The sequence below is a fragment of the Dysidea avara genome, chromosome 14, assembly GCF_963678975.1.
Source record: "Dysidea avara chromosome 14, odDysAvar1.4, whole genome shotgun sequence".
Taxonomy (NCBI): domain Eukaryota; kingdom Metazoa; phylum Porifera; class Demospongiae; order Dictyoceratida; family Dysideidae; genus Dysidea; species Dysidea avara.
In genome coordinates this window covers 6,551,135-6,572,638 of record NC_089285.1, presented here as the reverse complement: position 1 = coordinate 6,572,638, position 21,504 = coordinate 6,551,135, and the positions used below count along the sequence as shown (strand labels likewise).

General features: G+C 38.1%; 1 protein-coding gene and 2 long non-coding RNA genes across 10 annotated transcripts; 2 read left to right on the top strand and 1 right to left on the bottom strand.

Moving 5' to 3' along the window:
* Nucleotides 1–53: 53 nt before the first annotated feature.
* Nucleotides 54–2,836, bottom strand: LOC136244230 (uncharacterized). Of its 7 annotated transcripts, none has more exons than XR_010695103.1 (11): nt 2,587–2,836; nt 1,219–1,391; nt 1,117–1,153; nt 1,004–1,061; nt 901–958; nt 814–852; nt 616–763; nt 507–564; nt 372–457; nt 212–318; nt 54–158 (listed from the first exon to the last, which is right to left on the bottom strand). It is a non-coding gene; the product is annotated as an uncharacterized lncRNA (long non-coding RNA). The 7 variants fall into 7 exon arrangements; XR_010695102.1 differs by having other exon boundaries at nt 901–945; XR_010695104.1 differs by having other exon boundaries at nt 1,007–1,061.
* On the top strand, nt 2,835–13,508 carry LOC136244231 (uncharacterized). 2 transcript variants are annotated; one of them, XR_010695108.1, is made up of 4 exons: nt 2,835–2,938; nt 9,925–9,980; nt 13,140–13,251; nt 13,300–13,508. It is a non-coding gene; the product is annotated as an uncharacterized lncRNA (long non-coding RNA). The 2 variants fall into 2 exon arrangements; XR_010695107.1 differs by lacking the exon at nt 2,835–2,938 and having other exon boundaries at nt 8,489–9,980.
* A 2,928-nt stretch (nt 13,509–16,436) lies between these two features.
* LOC136244307 (uncharacterized) lies at nt 16,437–17,940 on the top strand. The gene is made up of 2 exons (XM_066035861.1): nt 16,437–16,558; nt 16,606–17,940. Exons 1-2 carry the CDS (start codon nt 16,508–16,510, stop codon nt 17,716–17,718), a joined length of 1,164 nt encoding a protein of 387 aa, XP_065891933.1. The 5' UTR covers nt 16,437–16,507; the 3' UTR covers nt 17,719–17,940.
* The last annotated feature ends 3,564 nt before the right edge of the window (nt 17,941–21,504 follow it).

The window sequence follows — 21,504 nt, the reverse complement described above, 5'->3', positions numbered from 1 at the left end:
CATAGCATCTTTTGGTGCTACCATAGCACCTTTGACAGGTATCAACACCATAATTATTATTATACAAACATTAATAAATGAAAATAAAATACATCTGTACAGTAGTTACAAACTGCATGCAGTTCAGTTATTAGGTTGCTCGGTTTTCTTTAACAAGCCTGCAAGTGCAAAAGGATAAATAATTGTTATATGCATGAATTTATTCACATACCATGTATGGTACGGTGCTTTATACATCTTCGACCATTATGCAGGACTGCATGGAAGGGGTGGAGTTATCACCAACCGCACTTTACTTGTACATTTTCTACATTCCTCCTATCAATAGTTGCATTTACCAAGTACAAAACAGTTTGACCACAAAAACTTACAATAGTTTCTGTACAAGCTGGTTACTCCACCACCCATGGGTGACTTCAACATTGACTGGCATCCGCATGTTATTTGTTTCAAGCTGCTGTATGGCACAACATGTAGTAACAATAGATGTAAGCATAACAGCTTACCAAAATCTTTATAGACAGGTGAGATCTTCATGCAGTAAATCATGTTTCTTGAGAGTAACTATTATGGACATTTAAGTCAAGCAAATATAATAGCTTTATACACACGTACCGTCTTGACATCATAAATATATTGGTATATAGCACAAAATCCAATTGTTCCTATCGTTCCTGCACAACTTCAAAATGGAGTTAGAATAATGTCACGTAACCAGAATACACACTAGCAGGTAAAGGAATTCATATCGGTCATGTTGCAACTATGGGAAAACATAATATGAATAACTGAAACAAATACAATAAAACATACCTTATGATGTAGGCAACCTAAAATATTATATGTAGATACCTATAATAATGTAAACAATAAGTGTCAGAAAACAGGTCTCCAACTAACCTGTGTTACAGCTGTAGCTACACCTACTCCAACAAACTGATGGTTCTGAAATAACACACTAAACATAGCCTCAGAATACAACACTGAATTGCAAGCAACGAACCACCTGGTTAACATCTCAATAGCAAGTTACCAAGACTACATCACAACATGTATTCATCCTGAGTATGTAAATATGTAACGGGTAAAGTCCATTACATATAACAAAGAACTAACCCTCAGTCAAAAATTTTTCCAAAACAACCTTTGTAACCTACACAATATAGATAGGCTTATAAATATCAAATGCGTACGTAACCTAGAAATGATAATTCTCACCTAACTTGTATGTAATACATTCATTAGTACAACAGCAGGAGCTGCAGTTGAGGAGGCAACAGTGAAATCCTCTGAAATCATCCAACTATAGTCAAGATGGTATAATCTTGCTAACAACACAACAGAACACCATCAGTGCTATCTGATTAAATCTATATGCCAGCGATGGACTTCTACAAAACAGAAATAACACATAATATATAGGACATAACAATGCTAAGTAATAGTTAGACTTTGGATCTATGTAATTCATTAACAACAATCACTCAATGTTGTCATGGATTCTCAGGTGGTGATTTGTTGCAAACACTTCTTCACTTCATGACCAACCTATAGTAGTTTATTGTAACAGCCACACAATGATAGTACTGGTGTTAGCCAGTCAGACAGTTCCAAGTATGGCAACTTTACAGCATACACCACACAGTCGGTGTCAAACAAAAATGTAAAAATCCTTCTCACAAAGGGTCTCGTGTACATAATCCCTAGGAGTGGAGTTGAACTTCAAAGGGGCAGACAACATACACACTTTAACTCTCTGGCCTGATATAGCATTTGTCTCATCTCCTTTTTCCTATAGACGGGTTGCCTATTTAGGGCGTGTCCCTTGTGTAACGCGAGAAAACGCGACTTTCCGTTTTACGCATGATTACAATGTTGGTCAAGAAGTCAACAAAAAACCCATTTTTTAAAATAGTTTGACAAACGTTTTTGGTTCTTCAAAGGTACAAGATGAGTTAAAATCATCCATTCTATGATTCTAAGTAGTAGCAAAGTCTTACAAAGAATGTTTTCAGCGAGTTTTATCGCTTTCCAAAAACCCAAGATTGAGAGAAAATCATCTTCTCGTTCAGCCTTCACCTTACACGTTGGATATGTTATAGCTCGAACCTTTCTCTATAACATACTTTCTGTTCTGAAGGCTGGCTAACTCTTGCTTGCTAAAGTTAACCGAAATGTTCATTTTCTCCAATAGCCGTAATACATTTTTGACTTAGCGAACTCAGAAAGTATGTGGAAAATTTACGGTAAAACGACCACGCCGTAAAAAGGCAACCCGTCTATATATGCAAATGCCTGAAGTAAGTGACAAACCATAGTATGGTGCGGCACTATAGAACAGCATTCTCATACCCCTGGCTCAGTGCTAGAAAAACAGGATTAGGCGTAAATTTACCATAATATATCTTTTTCATAAACATGTGCATGCTTTTCTAGACTGCTTTCCGCTCGGTGTACAACTAGTACAGCAAGCGCCCAACATACTTAGGTTAGAAACTTGAACTCAGTGAGAAGCCGATGCCGGACATTGAGAATTACATTTGCAATACAGTCAACTAATTATAAATACCTCAGTACAATACTTACATGATGTTATCGTCGTCCACTACTGGAGTTGTCGACTTTGCGTGGCCAGCCACAAAACTTGACCTAGCACAGCGGCTCTGCTAGCTACGACTAGTGACGCACGGTATAAACGCCGCCTTATTACAACCCAGCTGTGTCTTCTTCCTGTTTTTCTTCTTTATTTCCAGATAAGGCATTTTCCTTCGGCAAAGCACCGCTTAAATGTTGTCACCATGGTAACTTACCGGCTACCCATTCCAAAAAAGATATTATTTTTATCACGTGCGCTGTCTCACAGCTGCGAAGCGACAGAAGCGATATGTACCTCTCGTCCTCTTCTGTGCTAGCGTACCCGAATAATGAAGTAAAATCGGTAAGTTGTAATCGTTCCTTGCTGTATAGGCTAATACTAATACGTGATTAGTGTAAATGTTTCCGGTTTTGTACTTACACGTGTTTTGTACTAGTACTGAGTTGTGTTTGCAGTTGCTACCTCCACTTCATTACCTTATGTTAGTTCGTGACCGGGGTAAACGAAACGCTTTAATTGATGATTGATTGATTGATTCAGCCACTTCCTCAAAGGGCGGGCAGTCATTTTCATTAAAGTATTGAAGGAAGCACCCAAAATCACAGCAACAGCAGGCTATCTGTCACACAAAGATTATCAAAAGACTCCTTAAGGGTTATTTTACCGGCATCCGAAGCAGGAAGAAATGCTTTCCTTAGATGCCTAGTTTCTCTAAACATCGAAATACTAGCACGCATAATCAAATATAGCAGTAATGAATTTAGAGGCAGCAGAGTGGAATAGTGATGTGGGCGAGTGATGAGAAACTTGTATCCTGATTTCACTGTATTGAGTAATCTAAATCTAGGTACATTACAAATGAGACTGTCCTGATTACCAATTGTACCACTGTTGTGGTGGAAACATTTGCCACACCCATAGCAGAAGGCTGTCTGTTTTGGTGGAGGAGGTTGACCAGTACAGAACTTGCTGTGTCAATAGGCCAGGTGTGTCTGACCCAAACCATTTGGTCTCCTAGATACCAGCTACAGAAAGCTCAGTATACCAGGCATCCGGTTCTTGGCAATACCAAAAAGCACTTCAATATACAAAAAGACCTCTCACAAAGCAGCCAGTGACAGCCACGACACTGAATAAACTGCTTCATACTTCACTCATAGTTGCCTTTTGTATTGTTAAGCTTATAGCCACTCTATGGCTTTACCTTACCACATAAAAGTTCACCACACCATCTGCTGACATTAAAATTGTGTAGTTGCCTTGCTGTTCAGTCAGCTAGTATTGGTCAGTGTATTTGCTTTTGCCTCTGGATCTTGTTGATCATCATTACTGCATTGTTCATGCCTGTTATGTAAATGTTTGTACTGAAGTGTAGCTATGTATGTATGTATGTATGTATGTATGTATGTATGTATGTATGTATAACCAATAGTTCATAATATATATAATCTAAGGAGAGTGTTCTACTGTCATATACCCCTGTAGAAGGGCGTATCGTGAAGTTATGATGTAACGACATGATGTTGTAGTTTGTGATGTGTGGGCAGCCACAAAAGTGCAAGAATCGTTAGTACCATTTTGCACTTGTAACGCTCAGGAAACAAAAAATGCCTACAAATATTAACCCATGAAGGAATGATTGTAGTTCAGTGAGAAACTCTTAGAGCTGGAGTTAGTTTAGGTTGCTAACGACGTTGTTCGGCACGCATTCAATCAATAATATTATTATGACATAGCACTTCCGAATTCTCCCATTTCTCTCCTATTAATGATGTCATTAGTTGAACATGGGTATGTGAGAGTAGGATATAATTCTCCTCGGTATATATAAATTATTATGAACTTGGTATAACTAACCCTGATTATACAAGTACATGAAAAAATTTGGAATTTTCAACTACAGTAGGGACCATAGCACATTGATAAAAAGTACTGAAACAAGTTGGAGTAGTCCATGATATTAAATCACTGTAATACAATAAGAAGTGTTATATCCCTACTGTGCTCAAGATACCATAACGGAAATGCACAGTAGGGATATAACACTTCTTATTGTATTACAGTGATTTAATATCATGGACTACTCCAACTTGTTTCAGTACTTTTTATCAATGTGCTCTGGTCCCTACTGTAGTTGAGAATTCCAAATTTTTTCGTGTACTTGTTTGTTAACTTTTTTTGTAAATAATTTTATTATAGCTGGTGACCCCACGCATACCGCATCTGAAAAGGCACCGCGTGCCCCAGCTATATCAATTATTGTGTGAAAAGTGAAGTTACCATTACGCTTCGTTGTCAGCTATGTTCAACCCGTTACACACAGTGAAAACTAATGGAATTGTATTAAAGTACAGATAGTTCCAAATGGCTTGTGCCGCACGTTGGTTCAATTCAATGCTTTTTCCAGAAGATTTTTAGTGTTAACCAAACAAGAAGTCACATAGTTTGTGTACCTGTTTCGGGTATTTCTAAGCGTCCTCCAGACAATTGCTGGAAATATGGCAAAGCTAAGCGATTCGAGTGTGGCTTAGTGTAGCAATTACTGTACAGTTCTTTGTTTTATACAGACGAACTTACAGCTCACGGAACAAGATCCAAATCCTGTCCTGTAATAATAGAGCATAGTGATGAAGGTAGCAACATAACTAATGACATGGTGCAACCGGCAAATTAATTACTTCCAGTACAACGAGGAGTGCCAGTGCATGAAACGGAGCTTCCAATCCCGTGTTATTAGTATAGTACCTATGGTAGTAGCATAGTATTTTTGTGGCATGGCATCTAAATACATTGAAACCTCTCTACCTCTGTAATCCAGAATAGCTCTATATAATCTGTATACCAAAAAGACTTTTCTATGTAATATACACTATCTCAATGACATCCTTGCTAATCCAACACAATTTTTTATCCCGACGAGTATTGGATTATAGAGGTTTTGCTGTATGCTCCGAAATAGCACTGCACGCCCGGCTTCCTTGGTGTTCCATTCATCTTTGCTGACAGCGAAAGGTGTAGATTTGGTGGTAGCAAAAATACACAATAGTAATGCAAACAAAACTATCCACTGTAGAACAAGCTAAGTGGTTATGCTTCAATATACAGTTGCTATAAGTTCTTTCTGCTAACTTGTTCATACCAGCTGTTCACACAAGTGACTGTCTGAATTTATTAGATACGAAGTAACAAGAATTTTCAAGTAGTGTTTGACTTTAGAAGTTATTTTAAACACTTTTGGTGATGGATGGCTAACATTCACGTAGGTTAGACAAAGTAGATTACTGCAGAATAGATTTCTTGGGGATGAAATGTTTTGTCACTAATAAATTCCAGCAGTTACTTAATTGTGTGTGACAGCTGGTATAAGCAAGTATAGCAGAGAAAACTTTCAGTTTTGTAGCGATTATGTATTGAAGTGTGTTAAAAAGTAGCTGATTTGCTCTAGAGTTGATACTTTGTGTGCATTCTATTTAATGATCACCCCCAAGGCATTGTCAGCAGGGTTGCTATGAAGTAAGGAGTGTATAGTGCTATAGAAGGCATAAAAATTTAGAACATAATTTTCAATTACTCCATTATTCCACCGTTTTGTTATTCCATATTCCAGATTGTGTCTCCCACCTTGTTTTCTGATATACTCCATGCCTTCAGGCATAATAACATGTTCAAAATCTACAATGAATATGCATTCCTAGTTTCCTACTGTGTGAAGATGTAATAGGACACATTAAATTATGTCACGTGAGCATCATTGTTGCCATGGTGCTTGGGATGGCATTAGTATTATTATGAAAGATCCAGTGACTTTTAGGAAAAGGCTACAGCAGAAGCTGCCATGGAAAAGATAATTAATTTGAGTGTATTGTAAAAAAGAGTCTAACACCCTGTTCACACTACCTTCTAACCTTCTACTTGTAGTTTTGTAGCAATTGTATATTGAAGTATATTAGAAAGTAGCTTAGTTAACTTGTTCTACAGTTGGTATTTTGTGTTCATTCTATTTAATGATCAACACCAATGCGTTATTCTGCTATCGCGATTGTGTTGTAAGCAGGGTTGCTATGAAGTAAAGTATTTGGGGCGCCCTCAGGACAAAGGGAGCTTTTAAGTCTTTCTTTTCTATTGGTGGCATTTGTGGGGTTGTTGGATGGGGTTGTTGAATGGGTTTTCCCTAAACTACCTTGTTCTGGTTCTTTGTTCATCGGTTATACTGGGGTGGGGATGTTGTCCATGAATTCATCGATGTTAATACCATTGAAATTGTCTTCTTCATTGGTGGGGTTGGTGTTGTCAATGTCAAGTTGTCGTAGGATTCCTCATAGGACGATGTTGAGGTAGTATTGGCCATTCTATGTGTGTGCATGCATATGTGTGTGTGTGAGGAGAGAGGGAGAGAGAAAAAGAAAGGAGATAATCACAGTGTGAATGAGATTAAATTGGTAGTGTCAATAGTCCACCACCAGTGTTGGTACCTTTCATCAGTTCAAGGGCTTTCTTTTGTTGTATAGTATGCTGTAGAGATTGTCATTATATTGTACTGTATATGAAGAACTTGGCTTTTCCAGCCAAAAATATCACCCTAAAACCCTTTATGATAGCTGGCAGCATTGGTTAGGCACAGCAAAGCCCAAAAATGTCTTCAGACCAACTCTAAACCCTTCTAATACAACTGTACGTACTAGGGCTGAAACAAATACCCGTATTATCCGGATATCTGGATGATAGTTTACTATCCGGATAGTAGTTTGAAGCCAACTGGATAGCTTAGACTTATTATTTAAAGCATTTTATCTGTTGTTTGCGAGTGACCATGCCCATCGCTAATGACGAAGCAAAGTAGTATATGCTGCTATATAAGTCGTAGCAGAAGAGTTTTCGCCTGTTCTTTACTACTGGAAAAAGTACTGTAACAGCTGCTAGCTAGATCTTGTTTCCGTGTTTTCTCCAGCTGCCAATCTTGTTACTGCAAAGCAACACTGCAAGATTACCACAAATTATTTGTTCTCATAATGAATTCTAGTACTAGTTAAACAAGGATGTTTATAATAACTTAAATGTTTGTAGCCACTATCTGTAGGATATCCGGAAAGGTTCTGTTTAGGATATCCGGATAGTAAAAGTTGCTATCCGTCCATTTCAGCCTTAATACGTACATTTTACCACCGCTTCTGAGGTGCAAGATGTAGAATTTCTAGGTGAATATACTTGTGACTTGCTTCTTATCATGTCAAAACATACGAACATACATACTTTATACCAGAAGAGAACCAGACGTGTTTACACGGGAATGTACATTGTCATCATCATGTGATATCTTGATGTCACATCTCCCCCCTTCAACTCTGTTCAATAAGGTGAATGATCTGGGGGATGAATAACAGTTCCTGGAACTTGTTGTCCTCTCATCTCTATCTTCTGTGCACTGTACACTGTATCCAAGTACTTCTCATTTCTCATGTTCAAGAGCTCATCCATTGTTAGTTTTTGTGGTCTATAAGCAGTTGTGGTAGATAAGCACTGGGTGCTTAGATGGCCTCTTCTGGTGCAGCGGAAACAAACAGCATCTTTGGCTAGGCAAGAGTGGTAAGGATGTGACCCCCTTCCCACATCTTCTACATCGTGGTCGATACACAGTTGTGGTAGGAAAAAAATAAAATAACAAAACAAAGAACATGTGCACTCCTCTTTATTGAGTAAACAGCATGAAATGCATAAAATTAGCAATAGTTTATTTACTCATTCAGAAATTTAATTTGAAATGCATATGTGGCAACTGGTTTTTGGTTACTAGTTCTTTGTGTTATATGATGTGTACATACATACACACAATGTTGTTTTCAGAAAGCTGAAATGAGATCACACAGGTATGCACGACTTACCTACATGAACCTCATATGCAGATGTGACCGGATCTGTGAAAATCTGGCATATTGGTGCAAATTTACGGTATAAACTATTGATTACAATGCGTGAAATATACTTGCGTATTTCAACAAAATAATTTTAAAAGTATATTTCTTTGTGAAGAAAAGGTCTAATGGTAAAACTTTGATATCAACTTATTCACCTATTCAAAGTACGAAAATCCTTGTTTCGCTGCAGTAGACCAACAGATACATTATGGCCTTTTGTTTATGTCATGTCAAAGTGATCGTACGTGATGGACCTTTCTTCACTGATTTCGTGTTTGTATGTAGTGAAGAAAATGACACAAGGAAAAACTTACCCAGCAATGGTAACACGATGGTACAAGTTGCAACTCTATACTATTCTGTTCATAAGTTACAACCGTTTTTGTAAGCACCTGTAATTTATCTTCCCAACGCTTGCTATACTAATCAATCTTCCTTTGTAGGGCAGTAACTCTGAAAGTTATTGGCATACATAGCTGAAACTTACCAAGAGTATACATTTGATTTTGTAGGTTATAAATATTGAATAATCAAGAATTCGAAAAATGTGCCATTGTACCAGGTTTTTTGCAGATCCGATCATATATCATACTTCAAGTCACTCTACATGTTGTTGTGTACATAAGATTTGCGTGGTAGTCTAATGGGAATAGTGTCAATTAAAAACAAGTGCTAAATATTCTTCCTTGTCTCCTTTATGTCATTTACTAGTCGCCGCATGCACATGTGCACACACACACATGGTGTGGTATTTCATGGACCAGACTCTCAGACCAAACTAGAAACAACTTGTAAAATCTGCTCAGGCAGAAAGTGTTTTGGTGTTTTGCTCTTGATTTGAAAAACGTTGATAGATAATGCCTGTATTATTGTTTTAAAAACCTATTTCCAACTCGTTTTGTGAGTCCAGTCTGCGAAATACAATAAGGCCAAGTAAAGTATAGAAGTATAGCTCTGCCTTGTTCCTTTGATACAAATTAGCATTAAAATGTAAGACTTATACGTTCGTGTTGCTGTTTCTAGAAAGCTTAAATGAGATCACATGTGTAGTATGTACAACTCACCTATTTAAACCTCTCATGTGACCTGGTCTGAGAAAACCAGGCTATAACCTATCAAATTTTGACCACTTTTTAAAGGTTTGACGTTTAATAACTCTCTCTCTGAACATGATAAACAATAAACTTTTTCACCACTTTTGTACAAATTCCTGGAGACTTTCCTGAACTTTACAGAATTGTAAGAAAGCATATGTATTTTCAGGCTATAAGCCTGGTGTTGTCAGACTTGGTCACATGTGTGTATCACACTTTAAGTCACTTATCATGTCAATGTTGTTATACACTACTATGAGTTATAAGATTTGTGTGCTAGTCTAATGGGCATCATTCGCTTATTTGAGGTGTTGTCTTGTAGGAGCAGATGGTACAATATGAGTTGAAGCAGAGAAGGACACAGGGCACACTGAAATGGTAATTAAATAAGTGCTAAATATTCTGTACACTTTTGTGTTATGTACTATAGTCACCACATGCACAGCTGGAAACAACTCCTTGTAAATCTAATCCTGATGAGTACAGAGTGGCTGAAGTAACATGCATGTCGTAATTACAGTATCAACCCTGACATTGCCAGTTCATCTAATTCACGTTATATCCTTTTTCTTCCCCCTCCCTCTCTTACAGTGGCCAGCAATGAAAGTCTGATTTGACAACCTAAGTCTCCACATCCTTCCCCAGACCCATTCATTAATAAGGGATGAAATGAATTTTATCATTAACAGAAGAGCCAGTGGTCTAAGCTGTTGTAGCAAGTCCTAGACATCCAATGAGACCTCTACCAAATGTGTTAGGATCTCAGGGGAACAATGGTGATGTTGTTGACGTCATCAAGCCCTATACTGAGGTATTCAGGGGTTAATATAAGGGGGCACAGGCCCTGCACCCCTTGGTTAGCTATGCATGGACTGAACAATAATGTAGCAAATACTTGTAGTGCTAAAGACGCCATAACTGATCTACAACTACTGGTACTGCTCTTCCTAAAGAGTCAGGAAGGTCACATATGCATTAATTTGTTTAAATTGCATAGCAGTATTAGAATTTTAGCTTTGTAGGGTGGTATGGCTATTCCTCCACGAGTTTAGCCATAATTTATAGCGAATGCACAACTACAAATTAGACTAGTTGATATTGAGCAGGTAGGTGGGCTCGAGACTACATGACTGGAACTAAGGATACTTACTGGCTCATCACTGAAGCCTAAACACCAGTGCTAAGTAGTGGAGCAGCAAAATCTATAGTAGAGCGGTAGCCTCTATCACTACTAGTATGCACAAGTACACGTGTTTTGTAAATATTCTAATAAATTGGTGCAGGTATGACCTCTGTGCTTTGTTTAGAAGAGCAGTACCAGCAGTTATAGATTGGCAATGTCTTTGAAAGGCAACTAAAAGAGATAGATAATGCTTGGATAAAAAGCTGTTCCAGCTCAGTCCATGGGTCCAGTCTGCAAAATACATTTCACCAATGCAATTAGCCTCTTGTTGCCAATTATAATGTACAGTAGCTATCCTGGAGCTTCACATTTTGCGGTCATTCTCTCACTTACACATTTGTTGAGCTAATTAACAAACTGTTGCAGTATGCTACACAGTTTGCTGTGATCTCTCAAATGTTCAGTGTGGGCCGGGGGCTCACAGAAATACCCTAGAAATACTGTAAAACACTAACACCTCATTTGCACTACCTTCTATAGTATGTTCAAGTTGAGCTTGTTCCTGAAAAATAGCTAAAAATTAAAGTGGGTTCTCAAGAGAATCAACATTTCAGCCAACCAGATGATTAGTGGTAACACCAAAGGTGTCAACAACAGACACATACTGTTTAGCTCCATTACAAGTTTGGGAAAAGACTGTAATAAACACTGCACTTTTATGTCTTTCCCATAGGAAATGTATACTTCAAATTAGCAAAATTTCAAGGTCATGTCATGTAATTGCATCCATGAGTTATTAACTGTTTTTGAGGATCCAGCTCAACACGTACATACTATAATCCAGGTATAGCACAGCATGGTTCAAAATAAATTGCAGTGTGAATTAATTGAGCCATACCAGACCAAGCCCAGCACAGCACAACAAGCAAAGGTGGGCTGGCAAAGGTTGGCCAGGATAGGGTGTAGTGTGAACGCATTCCAAGTGGGCTAACAATATATACAATATAACTTGTTTCTGTTGGCCACACGGTGAGAATATTCTATGCTCTAAATCTGTTCTACAAAATGGCTACAACATACTGTACTTCTGGTAGACTCTGAGACACAGACGGCATGTTCATATTCATGGCAAAAGAAGTACCCAATAGCTTAAACATGCCAGCTATAGTATTATACAACTTATCTCAGCAGGTTCTTTGCTTACTCGAGACAATAGTAGTGCTTTTTATTAAGCACCTAAATAACGAAAGCTTTTAATTATTGTGCAATTGTTTTACCTAACTAATTATTTGGCACTCGTACTATTGAGCTTGAGTCTGATGCGGTAGTTTGAATAAGAGCCAACCCGAGTTCAACATCTCGAGTTGAAAAATCCTGGCTAACCCGGGATAGTGTGAATAGGGTGTTAGACACTTGTTATAATTTAAAAATCATTTTTGAGGTCAGTAGATACCTTTGCTGTATCTTTGTAATTGCTGGGATGTCACCTCAGGTTTTAAATCCTCAAAGACACCTATTGCAAGTGTCTATTACTTGTGAGGTGTACTGATTTCAGGGGTCTAAATGTGTGTATGCTAATACAAATGGGACCACAGACAAATGTCCTGATTATTGAGGCATCTTTATTAGTGTGGTGCCCTAGTACGTACATGTCATGTGTGTACAAACACAAATGACACCAAGGACAAGTGTCCTACTTTCAGTGATCTAAATGCGTGGACAGTTATACAAATGGGACCACGGACAAGTGTCCTGATTATCAAGGTGCCCTGATTTCAGTGGTCTAAATGTGTGTGCACCAATACAAATGGAACCACAGACAAGAGTTCTGATTATTGAGGCTTCGTTATGTGTGAGATGTCCTGATTTCAGGGATTTAAATGTGTGTACTGTAATAGAAATGGTACCATGTACAAGTGTCCTGACTATTGAGGTGTCCTTATTCAGTGAGGTGTCTTGATTTTAGGGTTTTAAACTAATAAAAATGGGACCATAGACAAGTGTCCCGACTATTGAGGTATCCTGATTTGCGAGACACAAATGATTTCTTGTAATTGGTTGCATCTTTTTCGAAACCATGCGCATGACAGACTTACGAATACTTAAGAATACTGATGGCTTATAGGCAAGACATTGCTCACTCGAAAATATGAGAATCTGCCAGCAGAAATTTTTGCAAATTGAACTTCGATATGCACATTTCTCAAACATTTGGACCTCACATGTGGATTTGTTAGTTTGTTAGTACAGACTGTTCCTTGTTTGCTATAAGAAGCCCTAAGTTTTCAATTTTTGTATAAACATGAATCACAATGGCCTTGTAATATAATTAGGCCATAATGGGTCACATTAGCATAAATACAAACCTAGCAATGGAAAATGGAATAATAGTGTTACTGGACATATTTTTCAAGTTGTAGGCAACACAAACAATGAAATGTCATTGAAAAGTAGAGATGGCTTGTTCATTTGTGTGGATGGAATATGGTGATTACAGTGAGAGAACATGATTACAATGAGAGGAAGGTACAAGAACAAGTTTCATGTTTACATTATAACCAATTATTTTTACAGGCATATACGTACCGTCTTAGCCACCTGAGATCCTATCAAGTGACTGGTATTATGCTGCCGTTTCTGCATAAATTTTTCCATGGCTGCCTGCCATTTCGTCTGCACCATAGCATATTTTGTTATTTTGTCCTGATTTCTGTCAATATTTGTATTTATGTATGTACTGACCTACTGACCTTATACTGTTAAGATTTTCACTTATGAAACAACTACGTAGTCAAGTTGAAGTGGCATAAATGAATTTATGAAAAAAACTTCCAGTTCCAAGTTTAGCAGCTGCATTAACAGCTGTGATGCTAACAATATGCATACCCGGTAACTTATATGTTCATGCTCTGCATATGGCTACCCTGAACTACCCATGCATATTTTGTTTAAGTCACAAGTTAATACAAAAGCAATTGGCAAATACTGCAGCATTTTTCATGCTCTACAAGATGCTGTAGCTAATATTCGAGTTTTTAAAAAGTGCTAAAACCATAGATGAAACTACATGATTGTGTCAGGTACAATTGCTGTCAGGATTGTACAACCCAGGGGCGGTGGAGCAGGCCAAAGAGTGAGGGGGCCAGGCCAGTTGTGCTGAAGACCAAAAAAAGGTCATTACCTGCTGAGAATAGCTGCTCTCCACCAATTATTTCTCCTTATTTATAACAACGCATACGTAGCTAAGTAGCCTTGCTACACTGCTTCTCTGAATACTGTGACTGCTCTAATAGAGTATCCAGATCCTGACTGTTCTATTAGAGTATCTCGATCTTTTCTTGCAAACATTGTCCCATAAAAGCGGGGGGCCCGTGCCCCCCTCCGTCTCCACCAAATATGGTACAACCCCTGCCAGACGGGCAGCTGCCAGTATAGGCAGCCATTAGCGATGCAACACACGTTTTTACAATACGTTAACAAGTAAGTATACAAATGAGATAAGTTTTGTGTACCTCATTTCGCCATGCCATGCACGCATGGGAGATTTTCCACCACATCGTCTGCACACCCACAATAAGCGCACCAATGTTTTAATATTTAAGCGCCGCTCATAATGAGATGGCGAAGATGGCTGAAGCAGACGTAAAAGAGATTGTTTATAGTCTAGGCTAATTGCAGCTAAGTATTGTGCTATGGTAGCACTCGCAACGGGTGCTACTGAAAACAGCACCTGTAAAATGCTATCGTAGCACATTTTATAGATGCTATGGTAGCACTGACCTGGAGTGCTACCATAGCACATCAGTTTTAACAGTGTGGTTGGATGGAAGAAACTGTTTCAGAAGACTATGAGCATTTTTCTACATGTCATACTCCAGCTTAATTAATGCTACAATATATACCATGCTTCAATTATTAGACTAGTTCAATTTCACTCCATATCAAAACTTGCGTAAGATATTCCGGATTTCCGAATGGGTTACGCCCGTTTCATATAAAATAACACCATATTTTAAACAAAGCGCCATAACTTCCGCGTACTCTGGTTGACAGACAAGAGGTTTGGTTAATCGGACTCCTTGATGAAAGGCGATTCGATTCATGCGTAAATTTTGTATGTAGTAACGAAGGGGAAGCTAAAAAGGAGCCTTGTACCGCGAAATTTACGTGTTCATAATGCCCGTAAAAACACGTGTTTTTAAGCATATCTTTGTAAACTAACCTGTTTAACAATTTGTACGGTCGGAGTCTTATTAAGCATCCTTTGCTGCGTAGTATGATACCAAATTTAGCGACTTTGGTTGAGGATAACAACTTGTAAATTGGGATTTTCCCTCCGAGATAATTAAATTTTCCAATGGGTTAACGTATGGAGCGCGTATTATGTCATCATCAACAGTAAATAACTGTCGCTATGGTGACATTTTCCCATTTGTACGGTCGGAATTGGATAGAGAAATTCAAGGGCTTTCTTTTATTGTATGGTGTGCTGTAGAGATTTTGTGAGTTAAAGGTTGTAAATTAGTGTTTTTGTATGTAGTGTAAAATACATGTATTTTGCATTGGATAACGAATGACAGGGAATGATGAGATTTTATAATCAGCCTGTTTTACCAAGTTGAGGTTTCAAAAAAGATATTAAACTGATATTAAATTTAGTTAATGCATAATTCTTAATTTTTAAGGGTTTAACCCAGTGTTTTGAAAACTTTTAATGTTGACCACCTGAAAATGCTTGATTTGACAAATCCCATACATATGTTTTGATATGCAGCACAAAAAGCTGACTTGCTCCGGAGATATTTTTAGAGGTCAGGCTATCCATGGACTGCAATGGAAGTCATAGCCATGCACACTATACTTTTCATTGATCTGATGTGACATTTTAGTCAGAGAGTATCTCTTTCATGTGATATTCAGCTGCATGTCAAGCTAGGAGTATGAGGGCATGCTCCTTCAAGGAAAATTTTGAAATGTGAAAGATATTTTTTACCATGCAGTTGACTCATTGGAACTTTTGAAAAGCAGTTTAAAGACAATTAACATAAATGGTTTAGACCAAGCAGTGTAATGAGAACAGTGACTATAATCCGTACTGAATGCTCTATTAGAGTACATTACGACGACTGCTCTATTAGAGCATAGTAAGGTATATATTATCTATGAGAGTATCTCGATCTTTTTCAAGTAGCTGAAAAGTGGTCCCGGCAGCGGCAATGGCGTCGGGACTTTGCCATCATCGTGGGCTCCAGCCCTGCTTAGTACTACGGCCATGGTGTGGTACAGTAATGCTAGTAGTAAATGTTTGAGTAGAAAATTAGGGGCCCTCGTGCAGGCCTAGCCTTTTGGTGCCACCCCTTCCTATTTGGATGAATTAGATAATAAATAAATAGAGGTGCCACTGAAAACTCAGGCTGCTCAGCCTGTTGAGCATTTTTTACCGAGACATCTGCCCATCTGCCTCGGTTGCCTCAATGGTAGCTACGCCACTGGGCACACAATGTTCCTTCAGTGGTAGTCGACTTAGAACAATTGTTTTTATGACGTGTTGTTAAAACGTGTTCATTTATAATAATGAAAAAAAAACAAAAAAAAATTTCAAAGACTCTCCCATAAGCTCCCCGACCAATATCATCCTTTTCAGTTGGATTCACGTCTTTGAGAACAAGGTGATCGGGAATATCAGCAGCCATGACGCGTATGCTTGTGAGAAGGCGTGGCACAGCAATAATTAACTTTTCCGAATATTTGATGTGCCCGGAAGTGACAAAGCAGACCTAAAATGGCCGAGGAGTCGAGGAGCGTGTCAGAAACAGATCTAGAGCGAACAAAGGTTTGCATAAAATTCATGAAACTTTAGCTACCAATTTCGTTTCGCAGTTTGAACTGAATTTGAACGATATCAAACGATGGAACACTTCCGTTAAATGTGATTACTTCTTTGCCACCCAGTACAAACAAAGTTTCGTATATTTTGGCGCAGCTGCAAGCAGTGGCGCGACCGAAGGCACAACCACAGTTATTCAGAAAAAAGATGAGAGCAGGTACATAATGCATGGTCATGGCTGTTCTGCCACCTTTGTTGATGGTGTGGCTGCAGAGCATTCTTACATTTGGTCTACCATACCTCAAATCGAAGTTCCAGGTTTGATTCTAACTAAACCACATGATGACACTATATACATTTATGGTGGGTATGCCAGTAGAGAGAAGATTAAGATGTTTGGTGAAACTATGATACGTAATAAATGTTTGTCTCAATTACTAGTAAGGAGGAGATTTGTACAGAATCCATTGAGTAATGCAAAATGTTGGACTATAACTTTGACTTCAGGACCTTCCCAGTGCACCCATTGGTCAGAAGACAAGTCACGTAAATCTGCCTACCATCTTCCCCCTTTGATAGCTATCCAACATTGTTGCAAATATGATGTCTATTGCTACAAGAACATCCTATTCATTATTGATAACAATGACGAGTCCTTGTCATGCTCATTTTTAGTTAATGAGTTCAACAAACATGTGAAATGTGTTATCATCAATGACAATATCTACATTGTCAATGGAAACAAAATGGCTAAAATTCAAAATGTTAAGTCACTACTTTCTACTACTACTGACCCACCAACAAAGCCCACTGTGATTATTGATTTTCTTATAGACATTCCTCGTATTAACAGTACACCATTTGTTATTAAGGAAACCTTGTTTATTGTGGGTGGTTGCGATGAAGACAGTGAACCGTTTTCTGAGATATACCAATTTGTACCTGAGAGACAAGAATGGAAATGTGTTGGCCGCTCCGTGATATCACGATATGGTGCATCAGCAGTTGTTGTCACTGACAAGAATAATCAACAAGCTGTATTTATAGCTGGTGGCTTTAAAGGTGAAGGCATGCCATGTAGTGTTATAGAACAGATACCTGTAATTACTGAAGACAGCAAAATTAGAGGAAAGAAAAGGAATGTTACAGAGGCAGCACTTGATTAATGTACTTTATGAAAGTCATAAAGAGATTACTTGACATGCCGCATACGATTTTACTTATGCATATAGCTAATATTAATATCACATTACACATTAGCTTTTCTTTTGTAGCTATAATTATGCTGTATATCATTATTCACTTAATTTTGTCTGTTAAAAGACTTATAGGTCTGCATGTACAATTGCATTTGAAATTTACAAGGTAGCTATGGTCAAGTATCTCCAGCTATGGTCTCACTTGTTACTCTAATCTTTCTGGTCGGTTTTGCATTCAGTTATTTGGGAGGCAAATACAAAGATATGTAATTATGTAGTTTTCATAATGTTACCTTTTGCATAGTAAATCCTTGTTTAGCATTTACACAAGTGGCTATGCAGAATGAAGCACATGCACTTTGATCAGCAGCAACCTTAAACATACAGTATATCACAAATATTAAAACAGACAAGAACATATCTACTCGCACTATCTACAACTACATAACTACTGCTACTACTATGCATACAGGGGAATACTACTATAATAAGAGAAGACGAGATTGTTGTCAACATCAGTACCCTAATACCTGCAGGATCATTCTGGCACTGTTCATCCATAATGCAAAAGAAAGTTGCTGGAGCAGGTTCTTTCTTGCAAGTTTAGGAGGAATACTACCATATGGTCAGAAATTGTGTATAAAGCTTTAAGCAAGAGAGGTCCCGACTCCAAAACATTACATCACTATGGGAATGAAATGCAGATCCTGCTTTCTCTACAGTCGCCAAATACATCTCATCCATCCTTGGTCACCTCTCCAGCTGCAGTAGCCACCCCAGCACAAGAAGCAGAGGAGGAAAAAACACAGGCTGAGTAGTGCTGCATATGGGGATATCAAAATAAGCAAGTTGGAAGTCAGAATGAAAAACATCACCAGGGCATATATCCCATCATCATATGAAGCTCAAGTACACCTGGATGATCTTGTGAAAGAGCATTGTATAATGTGATGTTAAGTAGAGCATCATGGCAAAGAATTCTCACTGGGCCATGAGTAGAGATCATGAAACAAGGGAGGTCATCTATACCATGAGTGGACATTCCAGACATGAACAAAGTAGATAATGTCCACTAGTATAGCCGTGGGTGTAACTAGATTATCTCCCTTGTTTCATTTCTATCTACGTATGCAATTTTCCATTTTTTATTGCATAATTTAATTATGACAGATAAACCAATACACACAATAAATACTTTAGGTTTAAGGAAGAAAATCCATCCCTCCTGGAGGGAGACTGAGTGTGGCCCCGACTAGATATTGGGTGACCTGCAGTTCGAATCCTGGGGCTGGAGGGATTTTTTTTCCTTCCCTTTTCTGTTACACCTTTCCAGCTATAAGTCATTAAGTCTAAGTCCTTGAAATTAGGTTAGGTAATCCTAAGGCTGCAACACATGTTGCTGCAGACCTTCAGTGCTGGTCACTGTAAAGTGTTAATAATAATAATAATAAATAACATCATGATCAAAGGAAAGAATGGTCCCAGCCAGACATATTATCATACAGTATGGTGATGTGTTGACCAGAAACCAATAGCAACCTCACTGGGTATAATCAAGCTAAAACATGTCTTCAGTGGACCCAAAATGTTTCCAATATGTAAGTTGCTAATCTTTAAAATTATTATAGTAGAATTTTCTGCTGACTATTTCAGACAAGCATAATTAAACAGCTAAGGCTACAGGCTTGAATTTTCACAGCTAGATGTTGGTTCAGCCTGCAACTCTGCTAAACATCCAACGCTGTTGATGTTATAGTGTTTATTTTTACGAGAAGTAATTTCTAATCACATGCAGTGATGGCAAGGAACAAACGATTTGCTTAATTTCAAATGGTAATCTTGCCCATTTTGTTTACATTGAAAATGAAAAGATTGTCATTGATAGCGACACATTTAAAATGTTCCAATATATATATATATGCACTGTAGAATTTACTCAACATTTTTATTTATTATTTTTTTATTTATTATTAGCGCTTTACAGTGACCAGCACTGAAGGTCTAACAGCAACATGTGCTGCGGCCTTAGGATTACCTAACCTACAAGGACTTAGACCTAGTGACTTGACTTACTGACTGAATAAGATGTAACAGAAAAGGGGTATGTGAACAGTACTCCATTTGTCATTGAGGAGACCTTGTTTGTAGTAGATGGCTGCATGTGATAAATATTGGGAACCATTCTCTGACATATACCAGTTTTTGCCTGACAAACAAGAATGGGCCGGGAGTACATTGGTCTCTCCAGAGTATCAAGATATGGTGCATCAGCAGTAGTGTTCGCTGATAAGAATAATAAACAAACTGTGTTTATAGCTGGTGGCTTCAAAAGGTAACAGAGTACCATGTATTGCAATTTTAGAAGTGTCCATTGTGGTGCCTAAAGCAGGCAGAAGAAAAGAAATGTTGCAGAGGCACAGAACTAGATATACTTCATACATACTGGGAGTGGTGGTATAATACCATACAAACCGCTGTTACATGCACCAATACACACATAATTCTTATATGCACACACACAGATACACAGCCTCCACATATATTTATTCACACATTATATTGCATGCCAGTGATTAAAAATTTGCAAAAACAAAATCAAATTACAGTGTTGATCTCAATTTACTATCCAGTAATAGTCCCCATGTGCTACTATAAGGATGAACAGTAGTGGACACAGCTAATGGTCTACCCTTGTTGACCCACTGGAACAACTCATCTTTAAGGTTGTGTAATGGTGGACAAGTCTGTTTGTGCTCTTTGAAGTGTCTGTATAGCTTCTGTGCTACCAATGAAGATAGTATCCAACAGAACAGTAACAAACAACTACAAAATCAACACATTTATGAAACCAGAGTATCTACTACATGATGGTGACATAGCTACCATTTTGGCAAAAGGGGCAACTACATTGGTAAAATAGACTGAGTACAACTACAAAAGATCAAGTGACACTAGCAAGTATAAGAAAAAATTAGGAATTTTAAGTTTGATTAGGGATCATAGAAACAAAAAGTAGGGAAACAAGGGAGTCATAATAATGTTACAAGAAAAACTAATAAGGAAAAATTAGGAATTTTAAGTTTGATTTAGTAGGGATACTATCAGTATAACTGTGTACAGCTACAGTAAAGCAGCTTAACAAATTAGTTAACTAAGAACCTTTAGGCAGTGTACCTACATTTTTGCAACATTATTATGACTGGTGAACCCACGTATATTGCATCAAAAGAAAGGATGACGCCAAGAATTGATGTTTTCATCTGAGCATGCTCCCCAGGTATCAATTACTAACTTGAAACTGAAGTAGCCATTATGCTTAGCTATCAGCTATGTTCACCCCATTATACAGCACTATAAGTGAAGAACAGTAGGAAAAGCACCTCTGAAATTAATCCAGTCAGGCAGTCACCATGATAAATATGGACGATTTGTGAGCCTTAACTTTGAATGGTGCCCATTACGCTTCACCTATTTCAGTTCATTACACTGTGCTGCAAGTGAAGAACAGTATGAGAAGCGTCTCTGCAATCAATCCGGTCACTGCAGAAAATTTTGGGTGAGATACCAACCATGACAGTTACAGGGAAACCGCATCATACTGTTGCAAAGCAAAAAGAAATGGGACACAAAGGATGACAAAGCAAATCCATGATGCATATATTGTACATACTGCGGTTGGCGAAAAGGCACATCTTGGGATGAAGCGATGTTGAACGGTGAAGACATTAAGCTCATAGCTCTATCCCCATTGAT